Source organism: Fomitopsis serialis (assembly GCF_022376445.1).
Source record: "Fomitopsis serialis strain Sig1Antser10 chromosome Unknown B0H18scaffold_86, whole genome shotgun sequence".
In the NCBI taxonomy this organism is placed as follows: domain Eukaryota; kingdom Fungi; phylum Basidiomycota; class Agaricomycetes; order Polyporales; family Fomitopsidaceae; genus Fomitopsis; species Fomitopsis serialis.
This window is the reverse complement of record NW_025955046.1, coordinates 19,724-43,315: the sequence shown is the minus strand read 5'-3', so window position 1 is coordinate 43,315 and position 23,592 is coordinate 19,724. Positions and strand designations below refer to the sequence as shown.

Here is a 23,592-nt window from a genome sequence, read left to right as displayed (position 1 = left end):
CAGGACACGATTGAACTGTACGTTCAATGCATTAATGAACCTTGAGCTTAAACGTTTGGAACTCTGTATCAGCGGCCTGCTCGATGATATATATGCTGTCCGGCAGGAATATTCGGTACGTACTGGAGCCTATGGACATATTTGTTCTTGACTTCGAATATAGCGATCACGGCAATTGAGTGTCTTTGAGCTTTGTTGAAGCGGACCTACAGCTCCACGCCGTCAGGTTGCTACGAAGACATTAGACATGCAGCGGCGACTCGCCTCGATGGGCAGGGTCAAAGGTCACGATGCGGGCCAATGATATGCAATGTTCGTTCGTTTCTTCTGTCAGACCTCTCCTAGAGGGCACAGAGCCGAAGCAAAAACGACTGACAATGATCGTATACTATTACTATATAGATCCCAGCCCATCGAACGTCGAAGAGTCTCGTGGTATTGCTGCCTCCCATCCATGTGTTCACGCATTGAAACGGCAAAGAGTTCATCCTCCTCCGCATCATTTGATCACACACTAATCTGCTTTTGCGACGTCTACTCCCGTCGATGCTCTCGCTTAGGTCCCGCGATTGTGCACAACGGTGGCTTACGCTGGTACTCGTGTCGCAGATATGAAGTTTGTCTACAAGCACTCTTCAGACATCAATAAGTGGGTGCGCTTACTAGTGATCCGAAGCATCCACGACCCGCGGCCTTATGCGCTTCTTCAGTGCCAAGTGGGTACGTTTGCAATGGTCCACATTGTGCGCTTGCCGCTGAACACGCGATCTCAACAGTGGGCATCTCAGCTGTTCCACTTAAGTGGGAATCAGTGGAGACACTGCGAAGTCGTGCCTATACGTGGCTTCTGCCCTTATGCTGCTCTCACCGTCATGGAAACCTGTGACCAACGAACGTTCCCCTAGAAGACCTTGGGTGAAATGCATGGGCTCTTGGTCTTGGGCTCACGCCGCCTCCCATGTATAAGACTTCACAGGGAAAAGGGGCGAGACCCTCCGTCGTGCGATTCCTCTCAACTACGGATCCTTGCCTTCGCTGTGATCTCAACATCGCAGAACCCTGGCGCACTGGACCACGGCTTAGTCGTGTAACAATGTCAACCCTCCTACCTAGTGATCGACCTTCCGCAGCGAGCAGCGTAAAGAACCTGGAGAAGAGTTCCGGAGACGACAATATAGTCTTAGTCCGCGAACAGGAGACTTCCTCTTCAGTGGACAAGATCGATCTGTATACATACCATGAACGTAATGCCGGAAGGCTTGTGATCGACCCCAAGTATGTTCTCGTGCGTCCGAGTGCTCCACGTAGGAATGTTGACTAGTGTGAAGGGAAGCGAGAATCGAGTTCGGAGAAGAGTTTGCAAAGCGATTGAAGTTGTCGTCCGATGGTACTAAGGTGCTATGGCCGCAACCAACCGATGATCCAGAGGATCCGCAGAACGTGAGTGGTCTCGTACTCTTGGGTGACTTCCGTAACAGGGCGAGCTTTACAGTGGTCGGATCGCCGGAAGAACTTCCAGCTGTTCATCATAACACTGGCAGCTATCGTCCCGGACTTTGACTCCGGTATCGGTACGGATGCAGATTCATGGTCGCGTTTTGCGCGCCTCATAAGCCGCGTGTCTTAGGCATTGCATCCATCTTTCAGCTGGCTCAGACTTACAATACCACCACGGGTGTCATCAATAACTTGACATCGAAGTACGTGCTTGCGTTCGAAGGTGTGAATACCACGATGCTGGTAACTGACCACTTCCGAATACAGTTGGAGTATCTTCCTGCTCGGTAAGTATCGTCTGCAGTCGCCGATATATCGCGTCTCTGACATGCGTCACTAATTGACAGGGTGGGGAAGCATCGTCGCTGTCATGCTGATGCGACGATACGGGAGACTGCCTGTTCTGTTCTGGTCGCAGGCGAGTGCCTTGTGTCTCAAGCTCAATGTAATTATTCCTGAGAATACTCTCGCCCCCCAACAATAGGTATTGGCGTTAGGGTTCTTGATCGGCTGCACTTTCGCTCCAAACCTCAATACGTTCACAGGTTCGTCTTGTGCGGCGAGATGTGTTCAGGACTTGAATGTTGATGCGGGTCTATAGCGATGCGATGCCTCACTGCTTCTTTGGGTAAGTAACGTGTTGTGTAATTGTATCAACTTCCGGGCGCTGACTGCCTTCATAGGACATGCCCACAAGTCACAGTAGGTAGCTTTATTTTCCGGCTTTTGAATGTCGTGCTGACGTCTCTCAGGGTCTTTACGTTGTTACAGACCTCTTCCCGTTCCATTTGCAGGCGAGAAAGGTCAGTCAATGGTCTATACCTAAAACCTATGCCTGACAAGACATGATACAGTTGAACGTATGGACCATGGGGTTCATCATATCTCCCTTCCTGTCGCCATTCGCGTTCGGATTTCTCGCTGCACGTGCAAAGTACGTGTTCGTTGCTGCTCTACGCGCTCACATCAATTCAACACCGGCTACTCAGCTGGCGATGGACATACGGCATTGGTTCGATGTATGGTGGCTTCGTGGTCTTCATGATCACGTTCTTCCTCGAAGAGTCGTTAGTGTCAACTACTCTCTGTTCTTGTGTCCGCTCATTGATTGCCGCTCGGTCTCATAGTATGTATGACCGCTCTCTCCCAGACCCGAAGCCGATTCCAAGACCGAGTCTTCGTTGCTGTACCGAGTCCAGACACTAGTGGGGATACAGGATGGCGCATGGCTAAGTATCGTGCCCGTTGGCGGACCGTGGTATGGGCATGTGTAGATCTCGTCTGGCGGCCGCATATTTTTAGCATCCTGTCTTTGAGGTGGGTGATCTTCTTGTGACTTGTGCATCATTCTTCTCATGCACATTCCTATCCTCCAGGGGATAATCTTTGGCTTCACTACAGGTATAAACGTAGGTATAGCCATGACTACGGAAGGCACATTGCTCACTGCGTTGATAGACGACGAACGCAGTCATCCTTGCCGAAGCGCCTCCGAAGGGTTACGGCTTCAGTGAATATGCTATCGCTGGTGCTTACGGCACACCCATCGTGAATGCGTCCGTTCATAGTCACGACTGCATCCGCTAAGCAATTCAACCACACAGGTGGCCGTGATCTTGGGCGAGCAGATCGGGCACTATCTGAACGACTGGATCATGGAAGTCTGCATCCGCCGAAACAAGGGTGTCTTCGAGGCTGAGATGCGGCTCTGGTGCGTTCCGCCGAAACGACTCTCATTGACCTCCGTGCTCATAGAGAATTATACGAAGGGCTTGTTACATCGCGGTTGCGCTGTATATTGCTGGCTTTGTCGTCCTCGGAGCATGCATGGAACGGCTCAACATCGCTGGGCTAGTCCTCGGCTGGGGCATAGCGCAGTGTGTAGTGGTCTTCAACACTGTTGCAGTCTGTAAGAATCGAGACATATCATGTTCATGCTTGTTATGCTTACCAGTTGGCAGATGCGTATTGTAACGACTGCTTCCCAGACAGGCAGGTGAGCGTCACGGTGCACCGCATCTTGCGCAGCTACGACTGACGACGACGTTGTGCTTGAAGGGTGAGATATCTGCTCTTGTAAACCTCTGCCGGACGCTGGGCGGCTTCAGCGTCGCCTACTTTCAAGTCCCTTGGGCAACGAAGTACGGCGCATTGCAGACATTCGGCGTCGAGGCAGCGATTGTTGCCGGGCTGTTCCTGCTGATCGTGCCCGCGCTTCAAGTCAAGGGTGCTTACCTCAGGGTAAGAAGCAGATTGTATGTTGATGTTCGTGCAGCTTACCTATGCGTCGTCAAAGGGTCGTTTCTCTGGATAGACTCTCAGTGTGGGAGTCTGCGTGGAAGATGGTCACTTATTTCTACCCGTCGTCCCTTCTGCCACGTGTCTGAGGTCCTAGCAGATATGAAAATCGCCAGATGTATCTCTTAGGAAAGAAAGCACCTTGATTATAGATGCAGCACATGGTACTCACGTCCGCGATGGAAGAACACAGTTCGAATGGGCGCTAGCAGTGTCCCAGGAGGCCACGTCCCGACTCGTCGGTCTATCTACTTGATCTCAGCAGCGTTGAATATGGCCATATGGTATTCAGTATGAGCATGATATCTGTGAAATGCATTGCTGGCCGCGTCGCTGGGACTCGAATCATAGGATAGGCTGGTTCGACTCACAGGTAGCACAGGCGCTTACCCATGTATTACCCAGGCGCTTGAGCGATCTTCATTTCCTTTAGGCGCTTCCGCGCTTCCAGATTAACCACTTACTTGCACGAGTCTAACTTGCTTGTAACTTCGAAGACATCATCGCAAACCTCGCAAACATAACGATAGTAAAGCCAACTCTCCAACATTGTCAATTTCGACCGGGAGGTATGTCGGACACTGAGGAGATCGGACTGGGCCTCGACTCGGTATTCACTGTGAGCGAGACATAATCATCTTCTGCCGCGAGCTGGAATAACTTATGGGGGCCTGTATAACGGAAGATAGGAGCCACCAAGACCACCATCCCCTGAACCTACGACAGTTACATACGTGAGGGAGGCACAGGACGGTGTCAACAACGACTGGTCAGAAGTATCGATTCGTCTGGTTGGCTCACATCCGCTGTGGGGACACTACTTGTGCGTACTCTTTGGCGACGTACAGTTACTCGGGCACTCATTCGATTATCTGCAGATGGAATGCATCCCGTGCCTTTGCATCGTACCTGAACGCCCATCCCGAACTTTACCGGGACCGCGCTGTGCTAGAGCTCGGCGCCGGTGGTGGGCTGCCTGGAATTGTCGCTGCAAAAAACGGCGCTCGTACGGTTAGTCGCTACGTAGCTATCCTGTAAGATGAAAACTGATTAGTGGAGGGCTGTACTTTTGTAGGTCGTGTTGACGGACTATCCGGACGCAAGCCTCCTTGAAAACCTAAACTTCAACGTGAGCAAGAACGTCCCGTCATCTTCTCAAGAATCATTGCGCGTTAAAGTCAAGGTTCGGAAAGTGTGCCGCCATGTCATATGTGTCCTCACAATGAAACAAGGGCTACATCTGGGGCCGCCCAGTTGGGCCGTTGCTGGAATCTCTAGACGTAGATAGAACAAAGTACGATCTCATCATCATGTCCGATCTCATCTTCAATCATTCTCAGGTACGTGGCCATTGATATCCACGACATTCTTGCTGACAGTGGCTTTCTCAGCACGATGCGCTGTTGAAGACGTGCGAGGAAACACTGTCTTCCAACAAATCAAACGAGGGGGCGGAACCAGGCCTCTTAGTCTTCTACACGCATCACAGACCACACCTAGCGCATCGCGATATGGAGTTTTTCAGCAAAGCCAAGGAGCGCGGATGGGATTATGAAGAGATTCTTACTCAAAGGTTTCCTGTAAGTATCTCCCGCTGCTGACCTCGACGCCGCTTGACATATCCACGCAGCCTATGTTCCCCGAAGACCCCGGAGAAGAGGAGGTACGAGCTACTGTGCATGGCTGGCGGCTCACCCGTCGGTCATGACCCCGAAGCTGTGGTTAAGGATCATTATGGGGGATGAGGGCATCAAGTCCTACCGTAGCGTACTTATGTTTCGCCGTAAAGTGGACCATTAGATGTGTACATTCAAGTTGGGAAAAGAGGCTTGGGCTAGGCCTGCTGTTGCCGGCCGGCTTGCGGTGAGCGCACACTGAGTAGTCAAATAAGTTAGGCTCGAGGCTAGTCGCTGTGTTGCAAGTCACTTTGATGGTCCAGCAGGTTCTCGTCGTGCAGTCGGTCTCCCAAGCGAATTCCGAAGTTCTCGGAACTACCACATCGACCATAATGATTGCGCCGGACCGTGAAACGGCGACAATACACCTTCTTTCCTGACGCTCACCATCTCGTACGTTCGAGCGGCTCGCTCGTCGGCGAGCTACCTTCCACAGAAGATGGATAAGCAGTGGCCGTCGAAGACGAGGAGTCTGCGCTTTGTCGCCGCCGGTCTGCTCAGTCTCAGTGCTCTGGTGTCATCTTTCAGTCTCACGCGTCGTTTATCGCGTCGGAACGCGTCCAGGTGCCCTTGAACGCGGACGGCATACTGCAGAAATGTGCTGCTCTTGATTTCAAGCCTGGTCCGCCGCAGGACTTTCACGAACGGACCCAGTCGGATCGGTTCCAGGCTGGGACGCGCCCACTGCTGATCCACAATGCGACGCTGTGGACAGGACTCCAGGATGGTCTTGAAGTGCTGCACGGTGATTTGTACATCGACAACGGGTTGATTCGTGCAGTGGGAGACGTAAGCTTGGATACGCTGGACGAGAGAGTGACGGTCATAGACGCGAACAGGTATGTTGCATGACAGAAATCATCGCGTATTGTAACCTATACTTTCTCGTGCAGCGCATGGGTAACCCCTGGGTGAGTGAGATGTTCCTTTTGCAGACCGCGACATTGACAAATTCTCGCAGGATTATCGACGTCCACTCGCACTTGGCGGTGGAAGCGCTACCTGCTCTCGAGGGCGCGAGCGACGGAAACTCCCTCAAAGGAATCGCGCAGCCATGGCTACGGTCCATTGATGCCTTGAACACACATGACGAAGGTTCTCATTATAATCTGGGGCAAGGCGCCGTGTTCGCTGAACCGTGTGCGCGTCTCAAGGCTTCAGACACTCGATGGCGGGAGGCGTCACGACTTCATTGATTCTTCCCGGCTCCGCCAACGCGATCGGTGTGTGCGCTCTATGTATCCTGACAAGCTGTCTAAAACGCTGTGGGCAGGTGGACAGGCATTCGTCATGAAGTTGAGGCCGACTAAGGAGCGCTCCCCGACATCCATGTTACTCGAGCCACCGTACAGTCTGAACGGAACTAACGTGGATCCATCGGTTTCACCGCGTTGGCGATACATGAAGTGCGCCTCACGATATTCGATTTCACGAAAAGCCAGAACTAACATGTCGCAGACATGCTTGCGGCGAGAACCCATGTATGTGGTGACACATACGTACATGGCTGGCTACGGTGCATACCAACGTGTTCTCCCATCAGCTCGTGTCTACGCAGGGACTCGCATGGACACCGCTTGGGCGTTCCGTTCAGCGTACGTGACGTGTCACATTATTGGGCCAGTTAGACTGATGGATTCCTTAGGTACAACCACGCTCGCCAGATCAAAGTTGCCCAAGATAGCTACTGTGCGAAAGCTACAGCCGGCGATTGGAAAACAGTCGCGGGGCAGGCCTTCCCTGAAGACCTGCAATGGGAAGCGCTTGTTGACGTGCTGCGAGGCCGCGTCAAGGTGAGGGTTCCAGATGCTCAAGGTGTCATATGTCGTGCTCATACTAGTATCAGGTCAACACGCATTGCTACGAGGCGGTCGACTTCGATGACTTCGTCAGGGCAAGCAGAATCGGGACCAGCGGGTCACTGCAGATCATACTGACGCAGCACCGTAGTTGTCGAACGAGTTCAAGTTCGAAGTCGCGGCATTCCACCATGCTCACGAAGCGTATCTTGTGCCGGAGCTACTGAAGAGTGCCTATGGTATGATCATGATGGCAGTCGTGCGTGGCGTGAACGACTGACCTTGAGTAGGTCGTACACCTGCCATAGCCATGTTTTCCGCGTTCTCGAGGTACAAGCGCGAGGCTTACAGGCACTCGGAATTCGCGCCACGGATTCTGGCAGACAATGGCATACCCGTCATCATGAAGGTACGCCCTAGAGTTGTCTCGTTGTCTGTAGTAGTTACTCATCCGGATCGATCTGCCATAGTCGGACCACCCAGCTATTCAGTCGAGGTTCCTAGTGAACGAAGCTGGGTACGCACATTACTATGGCCTCCCGGAGAACATCGCTCTGGCGTCTGTCACCTCAACGCCCGCCAGGACGCTCGGGTTGGACCACCGCATTGGTTTCCTGAAGGAGGGTCAGTGGTTGCATCGCTCTTACGTTGCCGAACAACCGCTGATGCGAGCTTTGCATAGGATACGATGCAGGTATGTACTGATGAAGCCCTGGTCCGTATCACACATTCATGAGTACCCTTAGACGTCGTCATATGGGATAGCCACCCGCTCTCGCTCGGCACTGCTCCTGCTCAAGTCATCATTGACGGCATCCCTCAGATCAACCCGTCTTACCCCGCAGTCAAGCCTGCATCTTCTCAGCAAATTCCACACACCCCGAACTGGGATGAAGAGGCCGAGAGAACACTCGAATACGACGGCTTGCCCCCGCTTGAGCCTGCAGCGTCAACTAAGGGCGTCGTAATTTTCAGCAATGTGACGAGTGCCTGGATCAGAGGCACAGGGACCTCAGGATTGGTCGACTTGCTTGCTACCACAGAGGGCACAACGGGTACCGTCGTCGTGCACGCGGGAAAGATCATCTGTTCTGGTTCATTGCATGACTGCTCTTCATATGCTCCCAATGGTGGAACGTGCACGTAGACCTGCAAGGTGGTACGCTACAGCCGGGGCTCATATCTGTGGGCTCCAGCATCGGGCTGCAGGAGATTGCCATGGAGGTGTCCACAACAGATGGGGAGGTGTACGACCCCCTCAATGTGGATGTTCCTACCATCGCTGGTGGAATAGGATACATGCCTAGGACTGTCGACGGGCTTCAATTCGCCTCGCGCGATGCTTTGTGAGTGCAAATGCCTCGCCAGGGTGCTATATTGATGCGTCCGACAACCACAGACTGGCTTACCGTCACGGCGTTACTGTGGCGATCAGCGCACCTATCCACTCGTCCTTCTTGGGTGGTCTGAGCGCTGCCTTCTCCCTCGGGTCCCCGCACAAGCTGCAGAAGGGCGCTATCGTGCAAGATGTCACTGCCGTGCATGTCAACTGGCTACTGAAGGCATTCCAAGCGTGAGCACGCAGGTTGCGACGCTCAGACACTTGTTGTCGCACCCGACGGGTGAGGCGGCGAAGTACTTCCGACTCGTGACCAACGCGAGTACTTCCACCGTTTCGGAAACGGATGTCCTGGCTCAACTACAAGACAGGGCACGCTTCCCCTGGTAGTGGAAGCTAACAGTGCAGATATCATCGCTACGGTAATCCAGTTGAAGGAAGAAGTGGAAGTCGAGACAGGAGTCCCCTTGAAGGTGATCATTTCCGGGGGTGCCGAGTCCCATCTGCTTGCCAAGGAGCTCGGTGAAGCCTCCGTCGGCGTCATCCTAAAGCCACCTAGGCCATACGTGAGTCTGGTCCATTCAGTGACGATCCTCAGTGCTCACTCGGCGCGCTTGATCCATAGCCCTTACAATGGGACTTCAGACGCTAGTCAGTATGCATTCACTATTTGATCTGTCGCCTAAAACAGCACCTCGTAGCCTCCCAGGACCCCCAGCCTCTGCGGATAGCACAATCGCGACCCTGCTGAGGCACAACGTCACAGTAGCACTCGGTCCTCAGGGCGTGTCCAACGAGGACGCCATGTATACATGGGCTGTTAGAAACCTGCGCTTCGACGCTGCATGGGTGAGCTGCCCGTCACACATGACTGAAACTTATGTTCACGTATTCGACGCTTCGCAGGCATATCTAGAGGCTCCCGATGTCGTGGACAAAGCCTCCGCCTTGCGCTTGCTTCATTCAACGTGGAGAAGTTGTTCGGCCTCCAGACGTACGAGAGTGGCTACGGTGATCTGGTGGCTGTAAAGTATGGGGACCTGCTCAGTTTCGAGGGCAAGGTTGCGGCAGTGATATCGTTCCGGAGAGGGTCCGTAGACGTATTCTGATTTGTAGGCGCAGTCGCGGAATTGAGCCGCTTCCTTCATGCGTCATGTATTCGACTGAACGTCTGCTGTGACTGTTTTGACAGTCATTCATCGAGTCAGTGATAGCACTGGAAATACAACAAGATGCGGACCAGTACAACTGTTTGGTGAAGAGATCAGAGGCGGCAGAGCAAGGTAGATGACCGTAGATGACCGGCATGTCCCCAGTGTTGAATCTTGAAGCTTGAAGGGCGGGGTCGGCGTGACGGAAGTTCCGACAAGAACTGCTCTCGAGCACTAAGCTTCAGCGATACTCGGTGGTATTGCGGTTCCTCACTCATCTGTCGTTGCCGAGATTTGCAGCAGGCCTGCCCAACACGGACTCGTCAGGCAATCATACACGATGTTTGCTCCGTGGTAACTTTATTATAAGTGGTTACGAGGAAGCACACTGCGAAGTGGCCTACCTTGGGCCCCAAGAGAGCATGTCACATTGCACGACCATCAAGCAAGGGTAGTGCACAGCGGACAGTGGCCATGAGGTATTGCGAGGGTACTCAGCTTCAAGGCGCACTTGCAATTGGCAGGACAACAGTGTATCAAGGCGATTGCCAAGGGATGCTGGCAAGAGGGAGCAGAAGGACACAGAACAACGAGCAATATGGTCCCCGCAATGTACCACACGCCGATGGACGTTAATTGGGAAGAAATGACGACGAGACACATACAGAACACGCAGCACTATGGTGCAGCACCAGCCACGTTCTCCCCAGACTGCTGCAGAGCCTCTTCACGGGCCTTATCCAGCTTTCTTAGCCACCTCGCATCCCTCACCACCGACAACACCCTCGACCTCTGCCTCCTCTTATTCAGATGCGACCAGTCCGCACCTACACCCACGTCCGCGCCAAAAATCTCCTGCTCCTTCGGCTTCTGCAGCACAGGCCTGTTGCGAAATTCGAATCGCCAGACACCTTGCGTGGTCGACGCGACGATGCTCTGTTTTCGTGGACCCTTTGCTGTCCGCTTGCGCTGCTCGATTTCCGCGGGTGTGAGCTCTTTCTGCATGTAGACGCGCCGGACATCCTTCGTGCGCATGAGGTCGGGGAGAACTTGACTCCTCAGGTACCTACGCACCCACATTACTCATTACTTCAACACGTTCCGAGTCCATGAGAAACGCACTTCATAGATCTGATGGTATGGTTCGGATGTGGAGGCTCGGGTGGGTTGCCAGAAGTCGGAAGGGTTTGTCGGTCCTCTTTCGAAGGCGAAACGCCCGATTTCTCGGCTTCGTGCTCTACGACAAGCTTGTAGAGGTCATGGGCACCTAAGGGTTCCTTCTGGGAGCGCAGGACGGAGAGGACGAGTCGCCTGGCTTCCCGGGTCGCGTTCTGGGACCAAGGGTTCAATGCAGCCAGCGACATGACCGTGCGGAGTGTGCCAGGAGCGCCAGCAAGTGGTGAGTGAGAAAGGTAAATAATTATGTAACGCTTATTTTCGCCAAACGTACGTAAGTAGGCACTATATTGTATCTGTGAGCTAGACTTACATCTACTTACGCAGATTATTATGAGCATAACAATCCTTCTCTATGTGTACGACGATATCTGCATCTGCCGGTTTGCGTGCCTTGGCAGCAAGTCCGTCTCAACAGCCCTGGATAGCTGTACATAGCGCAAGCAGAAGTGACGGAGATCATAGGGCCCAAGGGCGACAGCTTCAGAGTGGTGTGACTCCATATCATCATATGCCGTCACAGGAATACACCGCTTCCCGCCCGTTACGTGCACAGATGTGCGTATGTACTAGACTGTGGGTGGCAATGAACTGCTAAGAAGGTACAACAGAGTGTGGGCCAGTACGCAACCAACGAAACCGACAAGCTAGACATCCTATGATACAAAAATCGACAAACGGTGCGACTACATGGGCGAGCGAGGTACTGAGGAGTGAGAGCTTGAGATGCAATGATTTGCGTGCGTGCAAGACGGTCTAGATGTGGGTTCATGAATGCGTGATAGGTCGTACTGATATCACTGTGCGTACGCCATTACGCGTGACGGAGATAGTCCTCATAGAGCCTGTCTACGAAAGCTTTGTCTGTCTGAAGGAAGGGTCAGATGCTACGAACATACAAGATAACAGACGGCACTCACATGAATAAGGGTGAGCAGATCCCGTACGAACTCGTTCTTCGGGAGCTCTTTGCTCAGTTCTTTTGGACGTGTGGATGCAGCCGCGATGACCGCGTCCCGCGCAGCCTTAACCCGCACTCCACCCGCGGTGACCTCGTCCGATACATGGCCATTCGTGATCGGGGCGGCTTTCGCTGCGCCATTGACCCTTTCCTTCCGCTTCCCCTTGGCCGTCTCACTCGGCCCTGGGGCCGTCGATGGTGGCCTCAACCCCGCCGTGACTTCCCCCTTGACAGGGTCGTCCCACCCACGCTCGATCTCCTCGCGCTTCTTCTCCCGTTCCGCTGCGCGTTCCTGCCGCGTCTTTTTCTTCTTCCCTCCGCCCTGGCTCTGCTTCTCCTTCAGCCGGCTCGAGAACATCGCGGGATCGCTCAGCGCGCGCGTGTCCGTGAAGTCAAGCTCGACGATGTCCTCCTGCGAGCGATCGTCAAGTGGAGCACGGGGGTACGGCCAGAGCTCCGAGTCGGCCTCGAATGGCACGAGCTCGCGTTGCTGTGGGCCGGCAGTGACGGTCGACGATGAGTCCGACTGCGTGAGCCCGTTGGTATGCCCGTTAGCTGTGACCGGCCGGCCGGGCCCAACTGACGAAGGTGCGAGGTGTTGGGTACTCGCGCGGGATGCAGACCTCTGCGGTTGCAGTGGAGGTGAGAAAGGGCCGATGCCTCGCACCGTCTGTCGGGGCGTGACGTCTCCCTGGACGCTAAGGGAGGTCGTCGTTGTCGTCGTTGTTTCAGAGTGCTGGATAGCGAACAGAGGCATGCCCGACGACGAGCCCGCAGCTAGGATGGCCGGGTCCGCATCCACGTCGAGCGCCGTGCTCGTCGCGGAGTAGTCTGACACCGACGCTATCTCTCCCTCGCTGTACTCCGTGTCGCCCTCGTACCGGTTCGAGCGCGAGCGTCGCGATCCCGCCGAGCTCGGTGCCGCGGACGACGCGCGCGAGCTTGAGTCGAGGCCGAGCAGGGATGAAATGACGTCCTGGTTGAGGATCTGCGGGAGTGTACTCGACGTCGGCTTCGGCGAGACAATCTGGATGTCCTCGGGATGGGGTGGCAGAGAGCTCGGGTGGGCCATCGGGAGCGCCTGGGGAGTGTGGCTGGATCCAGGCATCGACTGCGTGGAGGGCTGCCCGGGTGTCGCAGAGGCGAAGATGGAGTCAAGCAATGCGAGGCCCCGGTTGGGCGTAGGGGCGGATGGGGCTGGCTCGGGTGGAGGTGTAGGTTGCGACAGTTGGGGGCCTCCCAATGCAGAGAATAGGTCTTGCACAGACATTTTTTTCAACGTCGACTGCACTGGTGCCTCAGGCGCCGGCGTCGACGACGCACTAGGTAAGAGCTTGGCGAACAACTTGTCGAGCTCCGAACCAGGTCCGTTGGGAATGCTACTAGATGCCACACCACCGTTGGCCTGCCCATCGGCGCTCTGACTGGACACGGACGCGCGACTCGCTGTGCGAAGGTGGGGGTTCGGAGGCGGCGGGCGGCCCGGACCATACCTGAACTCTTCGGGGTAGACCTTCCCTGCCTTGATGTAAGAGTGCAGTCTGCGACACCGTCAGTGGGGCTATAGTTCGTTGGTTTACCAGACGCACCGCATCATGACATCTTTGAGAGGCTCCCTCGCGTCAGTAGCGAACATCCACAATCCGATCGTCACAGATGTCCCCTTCCACTCCTTTTTGGTTGTCGACGCACTCTCCTCGCGGGAGACAGCCACTTCCTCCGGGGTCAGCTGGTTGAGCAGCACAGCATCTAGCGTCGCGCGGTGCTCCGGTGGGACGGGGTACGGCAAGTTCATCGCAAGCCGCACCTGGGTGAACTTGGGGTAATAGCGGAACGCGAGGTAGTCGCCGACAATTCCCACATCGTCCTCAGGATATATGGGGCGAATGTAATCGTCCGTGCCCACGCGGTTTAGAATGAAGAACCCGTAGGGTGGGTAGGTCTGTCTGAAGTGAGTCGATTACGACGTGCCCGGACTACGGACGAGAGCACGACACACTTTTCGAAGAGAAACATGCTTCCCTCGTAACCTTGTTTCTCCCACTTGTTCGCATGATAGTGGTACACGCAGACATGACTGAATTGGTCAAATATCGACACAATGGAAGGCTCGCGACGTCGGAGAACTTTGAGGTTGTTCTCGTAGATCGCAGGAGTGAGGCCTAGCTGACGCTGGGCCTGTAGTTGTGTAGCGGGCGATGGTGCCCGTTGAGTGTCATCTGCGTACGCGTTCGAGGTCGAACGATGCCGACGAGGTGCCATGTTCGATGAAGGGGATGATGAGAGACAGAAACGAACCCCCGAAGTTGGTAAGGGGAGGAAGTTGGGAGGAAGAGGAAGAGGAATTGAAGGTTTGTAGCGAAGTCTAAACTCAATACAACTTTTGTTATCTTCGGCTATTATCAGATTGTTACTATCATAATGTATTCGTCTCAATACATAGGACTGAGTTGTATTCTATGACCGAACAAGTTCTTACGTTCGGACGTTACTAGTACGCGGGGATTCTTTCAGCTTTCTTCCCGACCCCAGGTTGCTCCAGAAGTTCCTTTGCGACTAATGAACTTCTTCCGTGCCCTTCCTTGCAGCGGTGTTGTCAGCGTGTTACATCCTTGTCAACGGGAACATCGCCTCCACTGTCGCGATTTCCATGGCCTTCAGCGGTGCTGGAAGTTGACTGTCGGGGTCATGGCTGAGAATTGACTGGAACGTGTGGGCAAATGGCTCTAGCACGGGATACACCGTCGACGAGCACCCCCGGATGTTAAGGAAGAAGTTCTGAGGCTCCTCCTCGCCCATCGCGGGATCCGCGTACCCCGCCCATCGCGTAGCTCGCTCGGCCGCACGCAACTCCCGCCGCGTCATCCGCCCCGTCTCTTCGAACGCTGAACTGGACTTGAGATCCATGAGGAGGACGATCGTCTGAGGTTTGACGCGTTCGATCCCGGAGCCGTCGTGTTTTGGGTGAATAATCGGCGGGGCGGTCAGACCAAGACCGACCTTGCTTTCAGTTCTCGCTGTCTTTCCTTTGATTTGGTACGGGATGAAGATCAGGTTGCGGCGCTCGAACGGCTCGTAGAGGGAGCCAGCATAGGCGACAATCCCGCCGTCGATGACGGCCTGATTGCGACGGCATTGGATGGCAGCACCGATGAACCAGGCGTGCTCGAGGTCCTCTGCATCGAGCTCCGTGACGTCCTTCTCGAACTTGACGAACTGGTAAAAGTTGACCCACTTGCCCTTGCAGAACGCAAGAAGCCGCTTCGCCAGCTCCTTTTGCTCCTCGAACCCAAAGTTTTCGCCGAGTAGCTCTCCCAGTAGCTCGTGAAGCTCGAGGGCGAAGATCTGCATCCTCGACATATCGTCACTGACAAATCGCTTGTGAACTCGGAGAGTGGCTCGGTCACGAGCAAGAAGCAGAAGGAGACGGCTGCAGAGCTCTCCTGTGTCTCCCAGTGCGAGGGTCTGGTGTTCCAACTGGTGCATCAGAGTCTCGAGGGCGTCACCGTAGGTATCCTCCGACCGGTTAAGGGCATCGGCGAATGCGATGGCAAGTATAGGCTCAGCGGGGACCGCTGTGATCAGGGTGTCTTTGACGACTGAGACGAGTATGCGCATGTGATGGCTGACGGCGCGGGCGGCCATACGATTCGCGGCCTCGTTTCCGCTAAGCTCGAGGCAAGCTCGGGAAGCGAAAGCCGCCAGCACTTGCAGTGGCGTGCTGGCGACAAATTGCTGCGACGCGAAGAGCTTTTGCTTCGCACAGGCCAGCGCGACGTATGCCGGCATTGTTGCCCACAACTGAAAAGCCGCCGATATTGAACACCAGCTACATAGAAGCACGATCAACACATACCGGACGGCCAGAATACTTCAAGTTGCCGAGAACCAACGAGTCGGCGGCCTTCTCCCTTGTCATGCGATCGATGAGCTGGTTGAAGCCCAGGTAGACGAAAGGAGGAAGAGGCTTGAGATCCGATGCACGGCGAGAGAAAGAGACGTCACTAGATGGATGCGGCATAATCACAGAGGGGTTTGTGTCGAGAAGGAGGAACCAGAAGCAGACCGGCCACTCCAAAATCTCGGCAGCCTTCAGAATTCGCTGAAATGCGACCAGCGAGCTGCGAGGAAGAGGACTCGGAGCCCCTCTGGAATTCCCAGCCGATCCAAGGGCGGTGCACTCGTCCAACGCGAGGAAGAACTTGCGCTCTCCCAGGGAGGCTAGCTGGTTGCTTAGATGATTGGACGCTGGCCGACAGAACCTCTCGAACAGTGCCTGATGCCACTCGACGCTTCTGTCCTTCGGTACATCGCTGGACACCTTGTAATTGAAGCCCATTTTGTGCCAGCGTGAAGGCGGAATGAACATACTGACCCAATCGCGCTCCTGGGTGAGGAATGTCTCGTTGACTCGGAGCATCGCATTTGCTCGGTCATAGACTGCCTGGAAGAACCGCTCTCGATTGGCTGCTCTGCGGCTGCCGGGAGGGCCGATACCTAGCCCAGATCGCTTGCCTTTGAGTCGTGAAATATTGAAGTCATCGGCCATTTCTCCAATCAGCGCCCCAAGAAATGCGGCGGCAATCTCCTCTCCCTGTGAGGACAATGATTAAGTAGACAAGTGATAGATCTCGAGAAATCGCTCGCCCTGATCGTATTGGCGGCGGGTCAATAGGGATGGCGGAGTGATCTTCAAAGAACTTCAATGCCATTGTGTCTCCAGGAGGCCAACCGCACGAAAGCAGACATTGAGCACCGGATGCTAATCGGCATGTTGTCAGTATCGCAGAATTGTCGATGTGGCCTCATTGATGAGTACACCGCACCTTCGATGCAAGCTCGTCAACCAGACGTGATTTACCACAACCACTCGACTGAAGAATGGCGATAGTGCGACCATGATGAATCGAGCTGTCGTAGTTGGCTTCGTACCACTGCATGGCTTGCAGAAAGTTCTCTAGAGCGGGGCCTCGATACTCTTGGCGCCATGCAGCACTCAGGTCGCGGGCCTGCTCAGCGCTGCAGCGCTGCATGTTACGATTGTGAGTTGGCGACGGACAGTCTTTGTGGTCTAACGTACTCGGTCACCATCTGTACTTTATCATTGGATCCTGCGAATCTAGATCAGAACCGGAATTCTCAGGGGGCGTGACCTTCAATGAAGTACGTACCAGTACAAACAAGGAGGAGGAAGCGAGCAAGGTTCGGGGACGTCTGGCAGTGTTCGTAGAGCTGAACAATGTCCTCCCTCAAGGGCTTCAAACTTTTATGTAAGGTGTCCGACGTAGCGTCGCAGAGTACGGTAGGCGGTAGTGCAATGTTCTCGTCATTATAGTCACCGTCCTTGTCAATTGCAAGAAGTGGTATCCAGGACTGTAAGAATATCTGCGTCCTTTGGTGGATGTTTTTCGCTGTCCTTAGCAGGGCGGGGGAAGAAGGTAGCCCTCCGGGCAGCGACTGAAGCCACGCTTCTACTTCGCGTTCGCCTGGGAGCTCGGAGCTCGCAAACATGGTGGGTATCAGGAGGAGGAGGACGAGTGCAAACTCGCCGAGCGCCCTGTAGCGGCTTTCTCCTATAATAATTTGAGTCGCGGCGACGCGACCAGCCTTGAATGCATCTTGCACATGTGCTCATACTGAATAACAAGTGACCATAATCAACGCCGATGAGACATGTAGGTAAACACCGACGAGGAGCATAGACTGGGACGTGGCCCGTTGACAAGTTGCTCAGGCTCCTAGGGCAACTTGAAGTACTGATAATTGTAAAATCACGCTAACGAACTTCATGCAGAGACACATAAACACTGTTCATTGCGAAGTAAAAGTACACAACACGTAAACGATCGAGTGGAACACTGGGGATTACAGGAGCGAGAGCCGACGGGTGGGAGTGTAAATAGTAATAAGTTAGCACAACGACACATGCTTCATGGGACACGCTGAGAAATGGTCAGGAGGCAGCAGGACGCGATACCGCACAAGGAGCTGATCAACATCGAACCGACCGTACACGACATACACGACGAGTTGACGAGGCTTATGCAAGAGGTCTACCATATTCGAGAACAAAGTGTTTGTCAAGCCGGGAAGGAGAGAAAAGAAAAAGAACAAGGCGAACCTAGGCCGCAAGCTACTGCGTCAGCATCGACAACGAGCTGATAATAGATAGACGGCATGACGGAAGGGGGGGGGAAGAGCGAGCATGGAAACAAGATGAGACGGACTGTACAGACGAGACGAGAGAAAAGGGGGAATGTTCATTAAAGGCTTATGGAGGAGCCCATTGCACAGCGAGCTTGCCATTACTGCAAAGTGTCATAAAGGTAGAAGCCGGGGAAGACCTTCTTAATCTCCTCCTCGAGCCACCAGTACGGGGTTAGGTACGTGATGTCGGTGTCTTCAGCCTTGCCGCCACCGCCAGTGAGCATGCCGACGATGGCACCAGAATCTCCAGGGGCAGAGAACGCACCCCTCTTCCTGTCATAAGGCAAGACAGCTACCTCGATGGCTGTCTGTTCACTGCCATTCGAGTCTTTGGTGTAGACACAAGTGAACGAGTCCAACCCGTTGACGTGGCCCACGGTGGTGCCTGTGGCCAAACTGTTCTTCACTACGCGGAGACACTTGCAGCCGTTGGCGTCAAGGTACTGGGGCGAGTGCATCTCCTTGTCCTTCACCACCCCATTGGCTTGGAGGAGACCATTGTGCAGGTACATGTAGCCAGCATGGTCCTCGGGTCGGGGGAACATGATCTCGCGATAGTCATACGGCGAGAGGTATTTGCCTGCAAATTATCAGCTCAAAATGCAGGACAATGCTGTGGCCCAAATAGATGGGATGACGCACCAACATAGACCTGATTGCTATTGAACGAGTCCCAAACAATCTTGTCCTCGTAGAGTTCGATCAGCACCCAGTCGCGGATGAACTGGTGGGGTCCGTCGCTGACAGCGATGGGTTCGACATGGAGGACGAAACCGATGGTGCGCTGCTCCGGGGTCGTCCTGACCTGGTGATGTCATTGTGAAGTCTGTCTATCTCCTTGATCTTCGCCTTCACCTTGTTCACCAGATCCTCCACCTCCTGGCACTTTTCGGCTATCTCCTCATCCTCCACCCCACCGTTGGTGCACTCGCACAGTTCCGCAATATCATCATTCCATATACTAATCATCTCGGAGAGGTCGCGAACGGAACTCTGCATGTTGGTCACCGCATCCCTGTAGCCTTTGTCTCCGAGCGCAATGATCTCCTCGGTGGCCTAGCTACTGTGCCTACCTGTATTGGCGAAAACGGGAGGAGGACGAACAATGTGGGCGGCGGTGAGGAGGACGGTGCGCTTGTCTGCGTTGCCGACACGGAGGCCGACACGGAGGTACAGGGCGCCTGTGCCCTCGTGGTATGGCCGCCCCGACTTGTAGACACAGGGAGGGAGGCTGGGTAAGCCGTAGAAATCTTTGTATGCCGCCGGGTAAGCGTCGGTGAGGCGCGACGCGTCAGTTGTTCTCGCAGCGGTCGACATCGAGCTTAGCCGCAAACAATAGACTGCAGTGAAAGCAGTATTAGTACAGTCGAAGTGAGAGGTTTAAGTGCCGCGTACGTAAGATATAGTAGCCTTTAGCTGATTGGCAGAATGGGTAAGAGCAGGCTGGTATATTTGTACACGGCGGGCGATTCATAAGCATTGGGTCTAGCGGCGAGGCAACTGAAGGGACGTACCTGCGGGAGAGAGCAAGAAGGCTAGTTCTGTGCGCTGCCCCCGTACGCAGCATTAAATGAGTATGACCCTGAGCGAGATAGGAGGCGCACAATGGGCGATCGTTGTGCCTCGATCATACCCTCGCCTCCGGCGCGGCGGGCAACGGAGTCTCCGACTCGTGCATGTTTATGAGGTGAGAGTTTACATTACTGTAAGCTCTGACGACCGTGCTGCTAGTTTTCCCTTGTCAGTAACAGTGGCTCTAATGCAGCTTTGACACGCCGGCTGTGACGGGGCTGCCTGTTTGAGTACAGTGGATATTCGCTCCACGCAAGTGACCTTCCAGAACACTGTCAGAAATGCGAACGCACGCAGCTTACTGATTCACAACATAGCATCCCGTACTTCGTCCAATTGCATGATCGACGAAAGCTAGAGCCAAATGATTCTGGAAAGTGACTGAAGGCCGATCGCAGGGATTACTATGGTGCACGGTACGGTATACACTCTAGCTTCTCAAGTTCTTCTTTGGGCAGAACGAGGTTACCCAGACGCGGAGGCGTGCTTTTCGTGATGAATTCCATGATGGTCGGTAGCTTGACCGCGCCCAGGCGTAATGCTAGGCAAGACCGCGTCAGAGGGAGAAGTGGTGAGAGGGAGAGCGCTGCTCACCGGAACGCGCAATTTCCGGCCGCATGGGGGCACCACCTAGCTCAAAGACGACTCGGCCGGGTGCGACTCTGCACATCAAAGATTAGCAATGCAGCTCGCAGGGTCATTAGAACGCGTTAGACGCACCGAGTCGCCCAGTACTCGAAGGTACCCTTTCCCTTACCCATACGGGTTTCATTCCCCTGTTCATAGGTCACTCTCTGGAAGCACAAGGCCGTGCTAGCGTTGACTCACCTTGATGCAGACCGGGATGTCGGGGAAGAGCCTCAGATACACCTTCGCTCCCTTGATGGGCTTGATGGCCCTCTTAATCGACTCCTCCGCCGAGGTCAGCTGCTTCGCGGTCAAGCGCATCCCATTCTCCTTGATGCGGATGCCATAGTCTCCGTACGCGAGCGTCGTGCCCTTGATTGACCCGCCAATGGGGATCGGAAAGAGGCCCTTGTGACGCTTCAGGTACTTGACTCTTTTCGGCGCGAGCTGTCCCCTGAAGCGTACTAGAGATGGTGCGGTCGCTAGTGGTGTCGACGCATGGGAGAAGATGGAGGTCGTGGACCTACACGCTGCTAACAGCGAGCGGGCAGATGGAAGTGCGAACATGAAAGAGTCGTGGAAGCGGCACTTCAGGAGTAGAAAGCGAAGGTAAGCGGAGATATAATTCTAATAGCAAAAACCCATCGGGGCTCGAAACATTCTAACAGTCCATTCTTAACTTATTAGTAGACACGTAAGTAACGCCACTGCCCTGTATTAGCCCGCAGCTTGTCCACCTGCCACCATCATCGCGCTCGTTCTTCGCCCAAGTCTTCATCACAATGAGTGACCGAAAGCGACCACTAGAAGGAGGCAACGACTCCGGTGCTGCTAAGAAGCTGAAAAGGTCAGCATTGAGTATGTCTTCCTGGCATTGTTGCTGATAACGCGTTCGTAGTGCCGCGGTAAGTCGCCGTCCTCTCTTGTATTGAAGGTGAATCCGTCTCTTACTTACCTCTTGTCTGATTCTATAACCCGTTTGTGCCCGGTCAGACGTCTGCCAATGGTTCCTCATCTGGTTCAGCGGTGAGTGCAGTCTATTATCAATCAAAGCTGCGGAAGTCGAAGTCGGGCGTTGGGAGCTTGCTGGGTTCCATGCGAATGGGGCTTAGAGTAGTCGCTTCCTGAGGCACACCCAGCCCTGATAATGGACAATTGAGGGCGTCGAAAGACACAACGGTGTTACGTCCTCGGTAAAAGCCACCACCGCGATTGTCAACAGCAGTGTCGCATGATGTAGTCAGCCCTAAGCACTCGCAATGCCTGAGTTCGACTTCTATGGCTTTGCTATGTACTTCAATTCCGTCTGTACTCATTCAATCGTAGATGTCTGCGGAGGCTCTCATCGCGCAGAAGAAAGCCGAAATTGCGGCAAAGATAGCGGCGATGAAGAAGAATGCGCCCAGAGCAGCGGCCACAACACCCTTACCAGCCCCTAAACCCAGTCCTAGCCCTGCTGCTGCCAGCCCGCCGCCTGCATCCTCAACGTCGACTCCGACGGACGACCTTGCTCGACGAGTCGCTGAAGCGAAGAGGCGTGTCGCAGATGCGCAGAGTAAATTGGCGGTGAAGGACAATCCGTATATGGTACGTCAGGCCAGAGAGCTCGCCACTGAGCTTGTGCTAACACACGCGCAGTCGGCCCCGCAGCGCGGCAAGAAGGCTACGCCTGTCGTCGAGCCCACTCAGCAGGGTGCAGGTCTCAAGATGGCAGCACACCCTCTCCTTCTCGATACTTCAATACCGGCGCCCCAGTCGAAGAAGGATCGCTACAAGCCCATGCAACCCAAGTTTGCTTCCATCAAGGCTAACGTACGCAACGCCCCTACGCCACCCCCCGCTCCCCCCGTCGTCCCAAAGGAAGTATCCACGAATCCCTACGCATCTGGCGCAGCCGCAGCCGCAGACAGCGGCTTCGAGGGCGCCCCCAAGGAACGCGTTGGGCGGAACCTCAGGTTCAATCCGAAGGGCAAGTACGTCCAGATCGCGAACCAAGTCAGGCAGGAGGCGAAGCTTGAGGAGCTTAAGCAGCGTATCGCCGAAAACGCGAAGAAGGCCGGTCTGGACGCGGAGTTCGAGACGCTCGAGAAGAGCATTCGGCGCGAGCCCCCGCCTGCCGCTGAGTGGTGGGATGCTGCGCTGCTTCCGAACAAGACCTATGACGACCTGGTTAAGGGCATCGGTGCTATGAATATCCGGTCAGACAACTCGCCGATTACGATATACGTGCAGCATCCGATCCCAATACCTGCTCCGGGGGACAAGAATACGGTAGCGATGAAACCCCTGCGCTTGACGAAGAAAGTCAGTGGAGCCTATTACTGGCTAGGTTCGTTCTGACTTGGCCCTCTTGCGTTCACAGGAGCAGAAGAAGATGAGGAAACAACGTCGACAGGCGGAATTACAGGACAAGCGCGACCGGATTCGGATGGGACTCATTCCCCCGGACCCGCCGAAGGGTACGAGTGTCTCTTTGACTGCTAGTCATGTCACCTAACCATGTCTACCACAGTGCGCTTGGCCAACCTCATGAAGGTTCTTACGTCAGATGCCGTCCAAGACCCGACGCGCGTGGAGGCGCGTGTGCGGCGGGAGGTCGCGATGCGCAAGCATACGCACGAGAAGATGAACGCGGAACGGAAACTCAATGACGAGCAGCGGCGGGAGAAGGTCGAAACGAAGAAGGTCGAGGAAGAGAAGAAGGGCATCTACGGCGCGGTGTTCAAGGTGAAGACCCTCTCCGACCCAGCGCACCGCTTCAAGGTGCGCAAAAACGCCGAGCAGATGAACCTCACCGGCGCGTGCATCTTCAATCCCGCCTTCAGCCTCGTGTACGTCGAGGGCGCTGCGAAGTTTATTCGTCAGTACAAGCGGCTTATGCTACGCCGTATCGCGTGGACCGAGCAGGCCCGCGAACGTGGTCACGAGGATGTGGAATTGCATGAGGGCGACGAAGATGAGGCGGCGGCGGACAAAGGCAAGGCCAGAGCTGCTTCGACCGGCGCTGATGAGGAGAACGCTGTGTCTCTGGAGGACAACCAATGTTGGTTGATATGGGAGGGTCAGTTGCGCGATCGGGCATTCAGCAACTTCAAGCCAAAGAGCTGTCCGACGGACGCTGGGGCTAAGGAAGTTCTGGGACAGAAGCTGGCCGGGTATTGGGACCAGGCCAAGAACTGGAAGCCTGAGGAAGAGGAGCTGTTCTGATGAGTACGATCGATGATTCTGCATTCTTCACATGATTCTGGCTATACATCGTCAAGGTCTACCAGTAATGGATATACCAGAT

At 54.7% G+C, this 23,592-nt stretch overlaps 10 protein-coding genes across 10 annotated transcripts; 4 read left to right on the top strand and 6 right to left on the bottom strand.

Moving 5' to 3' along the window:
- Nucleotides 1-696: 696 nt before the first annotated feature.
- B0H18DRAFT_1086800 (MFS general substrate transporter) lies at nucleotides 697-3,884 on the top strand (the record flags this gene model as incomplete). Its single annotated transcript, XM_048032092.1, has 18 exons — nucleotides 697-720; nucleotides 1,220-1,275; nucleotides 1,329-1,440; nucleotides 1,493-1,571; nucleotides 1,628-1,720; nucleotides 1,845-1,942; nucleotides 2,250-2,300; nucleotides 2,352-2,431; nucleotides 2,487-2,564; nucleotides 2,625-2,671; nucleotides 2,715-2,818; nucleotides 2,874-2,906; nucleotides 2,956-3,045; nucleotides 3,102-3,208; nucleotides 3,267-3,406; nucleotides 3,459-3,493; nucleotides 3,556-3,752; nucleotides 3,794-3,884. 18 exons carry the CDS (start codon nucleotides 697-699, stop codon nucleotides 3,882-3,884), a joined length of 1,515 nt encoding a protein of 504 aa, XP_047889067.1.
- A 351-nt stretch (nucleotides 3,885-4,235) lies between these two features.
- On the top strand, nucleotides 4,236-5,690 carry B0H18DRAFT_1030156 (nicotinamide N-methyltransferase). Its single transcript, XM_048030016.1, has 7 exons — nucleotides 4,236-4,414; nucleotides 4,485-4,618; nucleotides 4,674-4,806; nucleotides 4,871-4,978; nucleotides 5,028-5,135; nucleotides 5,187-5,375; nucleotides 5,426-5,690. Exons 1-7 carry the CDS (start codon nucleotides 4,367-4,369, stop codon nucleotides 5,501-5,503), a joined length of 798 nt encoding a protein of 265 aa, XP_047889066.1. The 5' UTR covers nucleotides 4,236-4,366; the 3' UTR covers nucleotides 5,504-5,690.
- Nucleotides 5,691-6,625: 935 nt separating this feature from the next.
- On the top strand, nucleotides 6,626-9,857 carry B0H18DRAFT_1030145 (uncharacterized protein). Its single transcript, XM_048030015.1, has 15 exons — nucleotides 6,626-6,694; nucleotides 6,745-7,066; nucleotides 7,117-7,264; nucleotides 7,318-7,365; nucleotides 7,422-7,509; nucleotides 7,561-7,679; nucleotides 7,741-7,894; nucleotides 8,017-8,364; nucleotides 8,418-8,616; nucleotides 8,670-8,814; nucleotides 8,856-8,927; nucleotides 8,981-9,175; nucleotides 9,235-9,260; nucleotides 9,311-9,469; nucleotides 9,550-9,857. Exons 1-15 carry the CDS (start codon nucleotides 6,640-6,642, stop codon nucleotides 9,716-9,718), a joined length of 2,247 nt encoding a protein of 748 aa, XP_047889065.1. The 5' UTR covers nucleotides 6,626-6,639; the 3' UTR covers nucleotides 9,719-9,857.
- Nucleotides 9,858-10,218: 361 nt separating this feature from the next.
- B0H18DRAFT_1030141 (uncharacterized protein) lies at nucleotides 10,219-11,270 on the bottom strand. Its single transcript, XM_048030014.1, has 3 exons — nucleotides 11,250-11,270; nucleotides 10,883-11,190; nucleotides 10,219-10,826 (listed from the first exon to the last, which is right to left on the bottom strand). Exons 2-3 carry the CDS (start codon nucleotides 11,122-11,124, stop codon nucleotides 10,439-10,441), a joined length of 630 nt encoding a protein of 209 aa, XP_047889064.1. The 5' UTR covers nucleotides 11,125-11,190; nucleotides 11,250-11,270; the 3' UTR covers nucleotides 10,219-10,438.
- A 480-nt stretch (nucleotides 11,271-11,750) lies between these two features.
- On the bottom strand, nucleotides 11,751-14,159 carry B0H18DRAFT_957816 (uncharacterized protein; the record flags this gene model as incomplete). The annotated part of the gene is made up of 4 exons (XM_048042626.1): nucleotides 11,751-11,804; nucleotides 11,857-13,438; nucleotides 13,487-13,843; nucleotides 13,897-14,159. The coding sequence occupies 4 exons, from the start codon at nucleotides 14,157-14,159 to the stop codon at nucleotides 11,751-11,753; spliced, it is 2,256 nt and encodes a 751-aa protein (XP_047889063.1).
- Nucleotides 14,160-14,287: 128 nt separating this feature from the next.
- B0H18DRAFT_937670 (uncharacterized protein) lies at nucleotides 14,288-16,930 on the bottom strand (the record flags this gene model as incomplete). Its single annotated transcript, XM_048041823.1, has 4 exons — nucleotides 14,288-15,698; nucleotides 15,754-16,491; nucleotides 16,517-16,659; nucleotides 16,717-16,930. The coding sequence occupies 4 exons, from the start codon at nucleotides 16,928-16,930 to the stop codon at nucleotides 14,502-14,504; spliced, it is 2,292 nt and encodes a 763-aa protein (XP_047889062.1). The 3' UTR covers nucleotides 14,288-14,501.
- Nucleotides 16,931-17,627: 697 nt separating this feature from the next.
- B0H18DRAFT_1030135 (uncharacterized protein) lies at nucleotides 17,628-18,076 on the bottom strand (the record flags this gene model as incomplete). The annotated part of the gene is made up of 3 exons (XM_048030013.1): nucleotides 17,628-17,673; nucleotides 17,696-17,825; nucleotides 18,019-18,076. The coding sequence occupies 3 exons, from the start codon at nucleotides 18,074-18,076 to the stop codon at nucleotides 17,628-17,630; spliced, it is 234 nt and encodes a 77-aa protein (XP_047889061.1).
- Nucleotides 18,077-18,202: 126 nt separating this feature from the next.
- On the bottom strand, nucleotides 18,203-19,421 carry B0H18DRAFT_957814 (uncharacterized protein; the record flags this gene model as incomplete). The annotated part of the gene is made up of 4 exons (XM_048042625.1): nucleotides 18,203-18,684; nucleotides 18,747-18,909; nucleotides 18,960-19,160; nucleotides 19,209-19,421. 4 exons carry the CDS (start codon nucleotides 19,419-19,421, stop codon nucleotides 18,203-18,205), a joined length of 1,059 nt encoding a protein of 352 aa, XP_047889060.1.
- Nucleotides 19,422-19,954: 533 nt separating this feature from the next.
- B0H18DRAFT_1030131 (mitochondrial ribosomal protein L16) lies at nucleotides 19,955-20,887 on the bottom strand. Its single transcript, XM_048030012.1, has 4 exons — nucleotides 20,505-20,887; nucleotides 20,397-20,452; nucleotides 20,271-20,338; nucleotides 19,955-20,217 (listed from the first exon to the last, which is right to left on the bottom strand). Exons 1-4 carry the CDS (start codon nucleotides 20,868-20,870, stop codon nucleotides 20,081-20,083), a joined length of 627 nt encoding a protein of 208 aa, XP_047889059.1. The 5' UTR covers nucleotides 20,871-20,887; the 3' UTR covers nucleotides 19,955-20,080.
- A 742-nt stretch (nucleotides 20,888-21,629) lies between these two features.
- On the top strand, nucleotides 21,630-23,510 carry B0H18DRAFT_882589 (pre-mRNA processing factor 3-domain-containing protein; the record flags this gene model as incomplete). The annotated part of the gene is made up of 4 exons (XM_048040918.1): nucleotides 21,630-21,890; nucleotides 21,942-22,607; nucleotides 22,666-22,762; nucleotides 22,816-23,510. 4 exons carry the CDS (start codon nucleotides 21,630-21,632, stop codon nucleotides 23,508-23,510), a joined length of 1,719 nt encoding a protein of 572 aa, XP_047889058.1.
- Nucleotides 23,511-23,592: the final 82 nt, after the last annotated feature.

What these genes read in the sequence shown, in the direction of transcription:
- B0H18DRAFT_1030156 (XM_048030016.1), top strand. Translation starts at nt 4,367, where the DNA reads ATGTCGGACACTGAGGAGATCGGACTGGGCCTCGACTCGGTATTCACT. An exon ending in CAAAAAACGGCGCTCGTACG is followed by an intron (nt 4,807 to 4,870) that starts GTTAGTCGCTAC and finishes GTACTTTTGTAG; the next exon opens with GTCGTGTTGACGGACTATCC. An exon ending in TTCTTACTCAAAGGTTTCCT is followed by an intron (nt 5,376 to 5,425) that starts GTAAGTATCTCC and finishes ATATCCACGCAG; the next exon opens with CCTATGTTCCCCGAAGACCC.
- B0H18DRAFT_1030145 (XM_048030015.1), top strand. Translation starts at nt 6,640, where the DNA reads ATGGCGGGAGGCGTCACGACTTCATTGATTCTTCCCGGCTCCGCCAAC. An exon ending in TAAAGCCACCTAGGCCATAC is followed by an intron (nt 9,176 to 9,234) that starts GTGAGTCTGGTC and finishes CTTGATCCATAG; the next exon opens with CCCTTACAATGGGACTTCAG. An exon ending in GCTGCATGGGTGAGCTGCCC is followed by an intron (nt 9,470 to 9,549) that starts GTCACACATGAC and finishes TCGTGGACAAAG; the next exon opens with CCTCCGCCTTGCGCTTGCTT.
- B0H18DRAFT_1030141 (XM_048030014.1), bottom strand. Translation starts at nt 11,124, where the DNA reads ATGTCGCTGGCTGCATTGAACCCTTGGTCCCAGAACGCGACCCGGGAA. An exon ending in CATACCATCAGATCTATGAA is followed by an intron (nt 10,827 to 10,882) that starts GTGCGTTTCTCA and finishes GTGGGTGCGTAG; the next exon opens with GTACCTGAGGAGTCAAGTTC.
- B0H18DRAFT_1030131 (XM_048030012.1), bottom strand. Translation starts at nt 20,870, where the DNA reads ATGTTCGCACTTCCATCTGCCCGCTCGCTGTTAGCAGCGTGTAGGTCC. An exon ending in ACATCCCGGTCTGCATCAAG is followed by an intron (nt 20,453 to 20,504) that starts GTGAGTCAACGC and finishes ACCTATGAACAG; the next exon opens with GGGAATGAAACCCGTATGGG. An exon ending in GCCGGAAATTGCGCGTTCCG is followed by an intron (nt 20,218 to 20,270) that starts GTGAGCAGCGCT and finishes GGTCTTGCCTAG; the next exon opens with CATTACGCCTGGGCGCGGTC.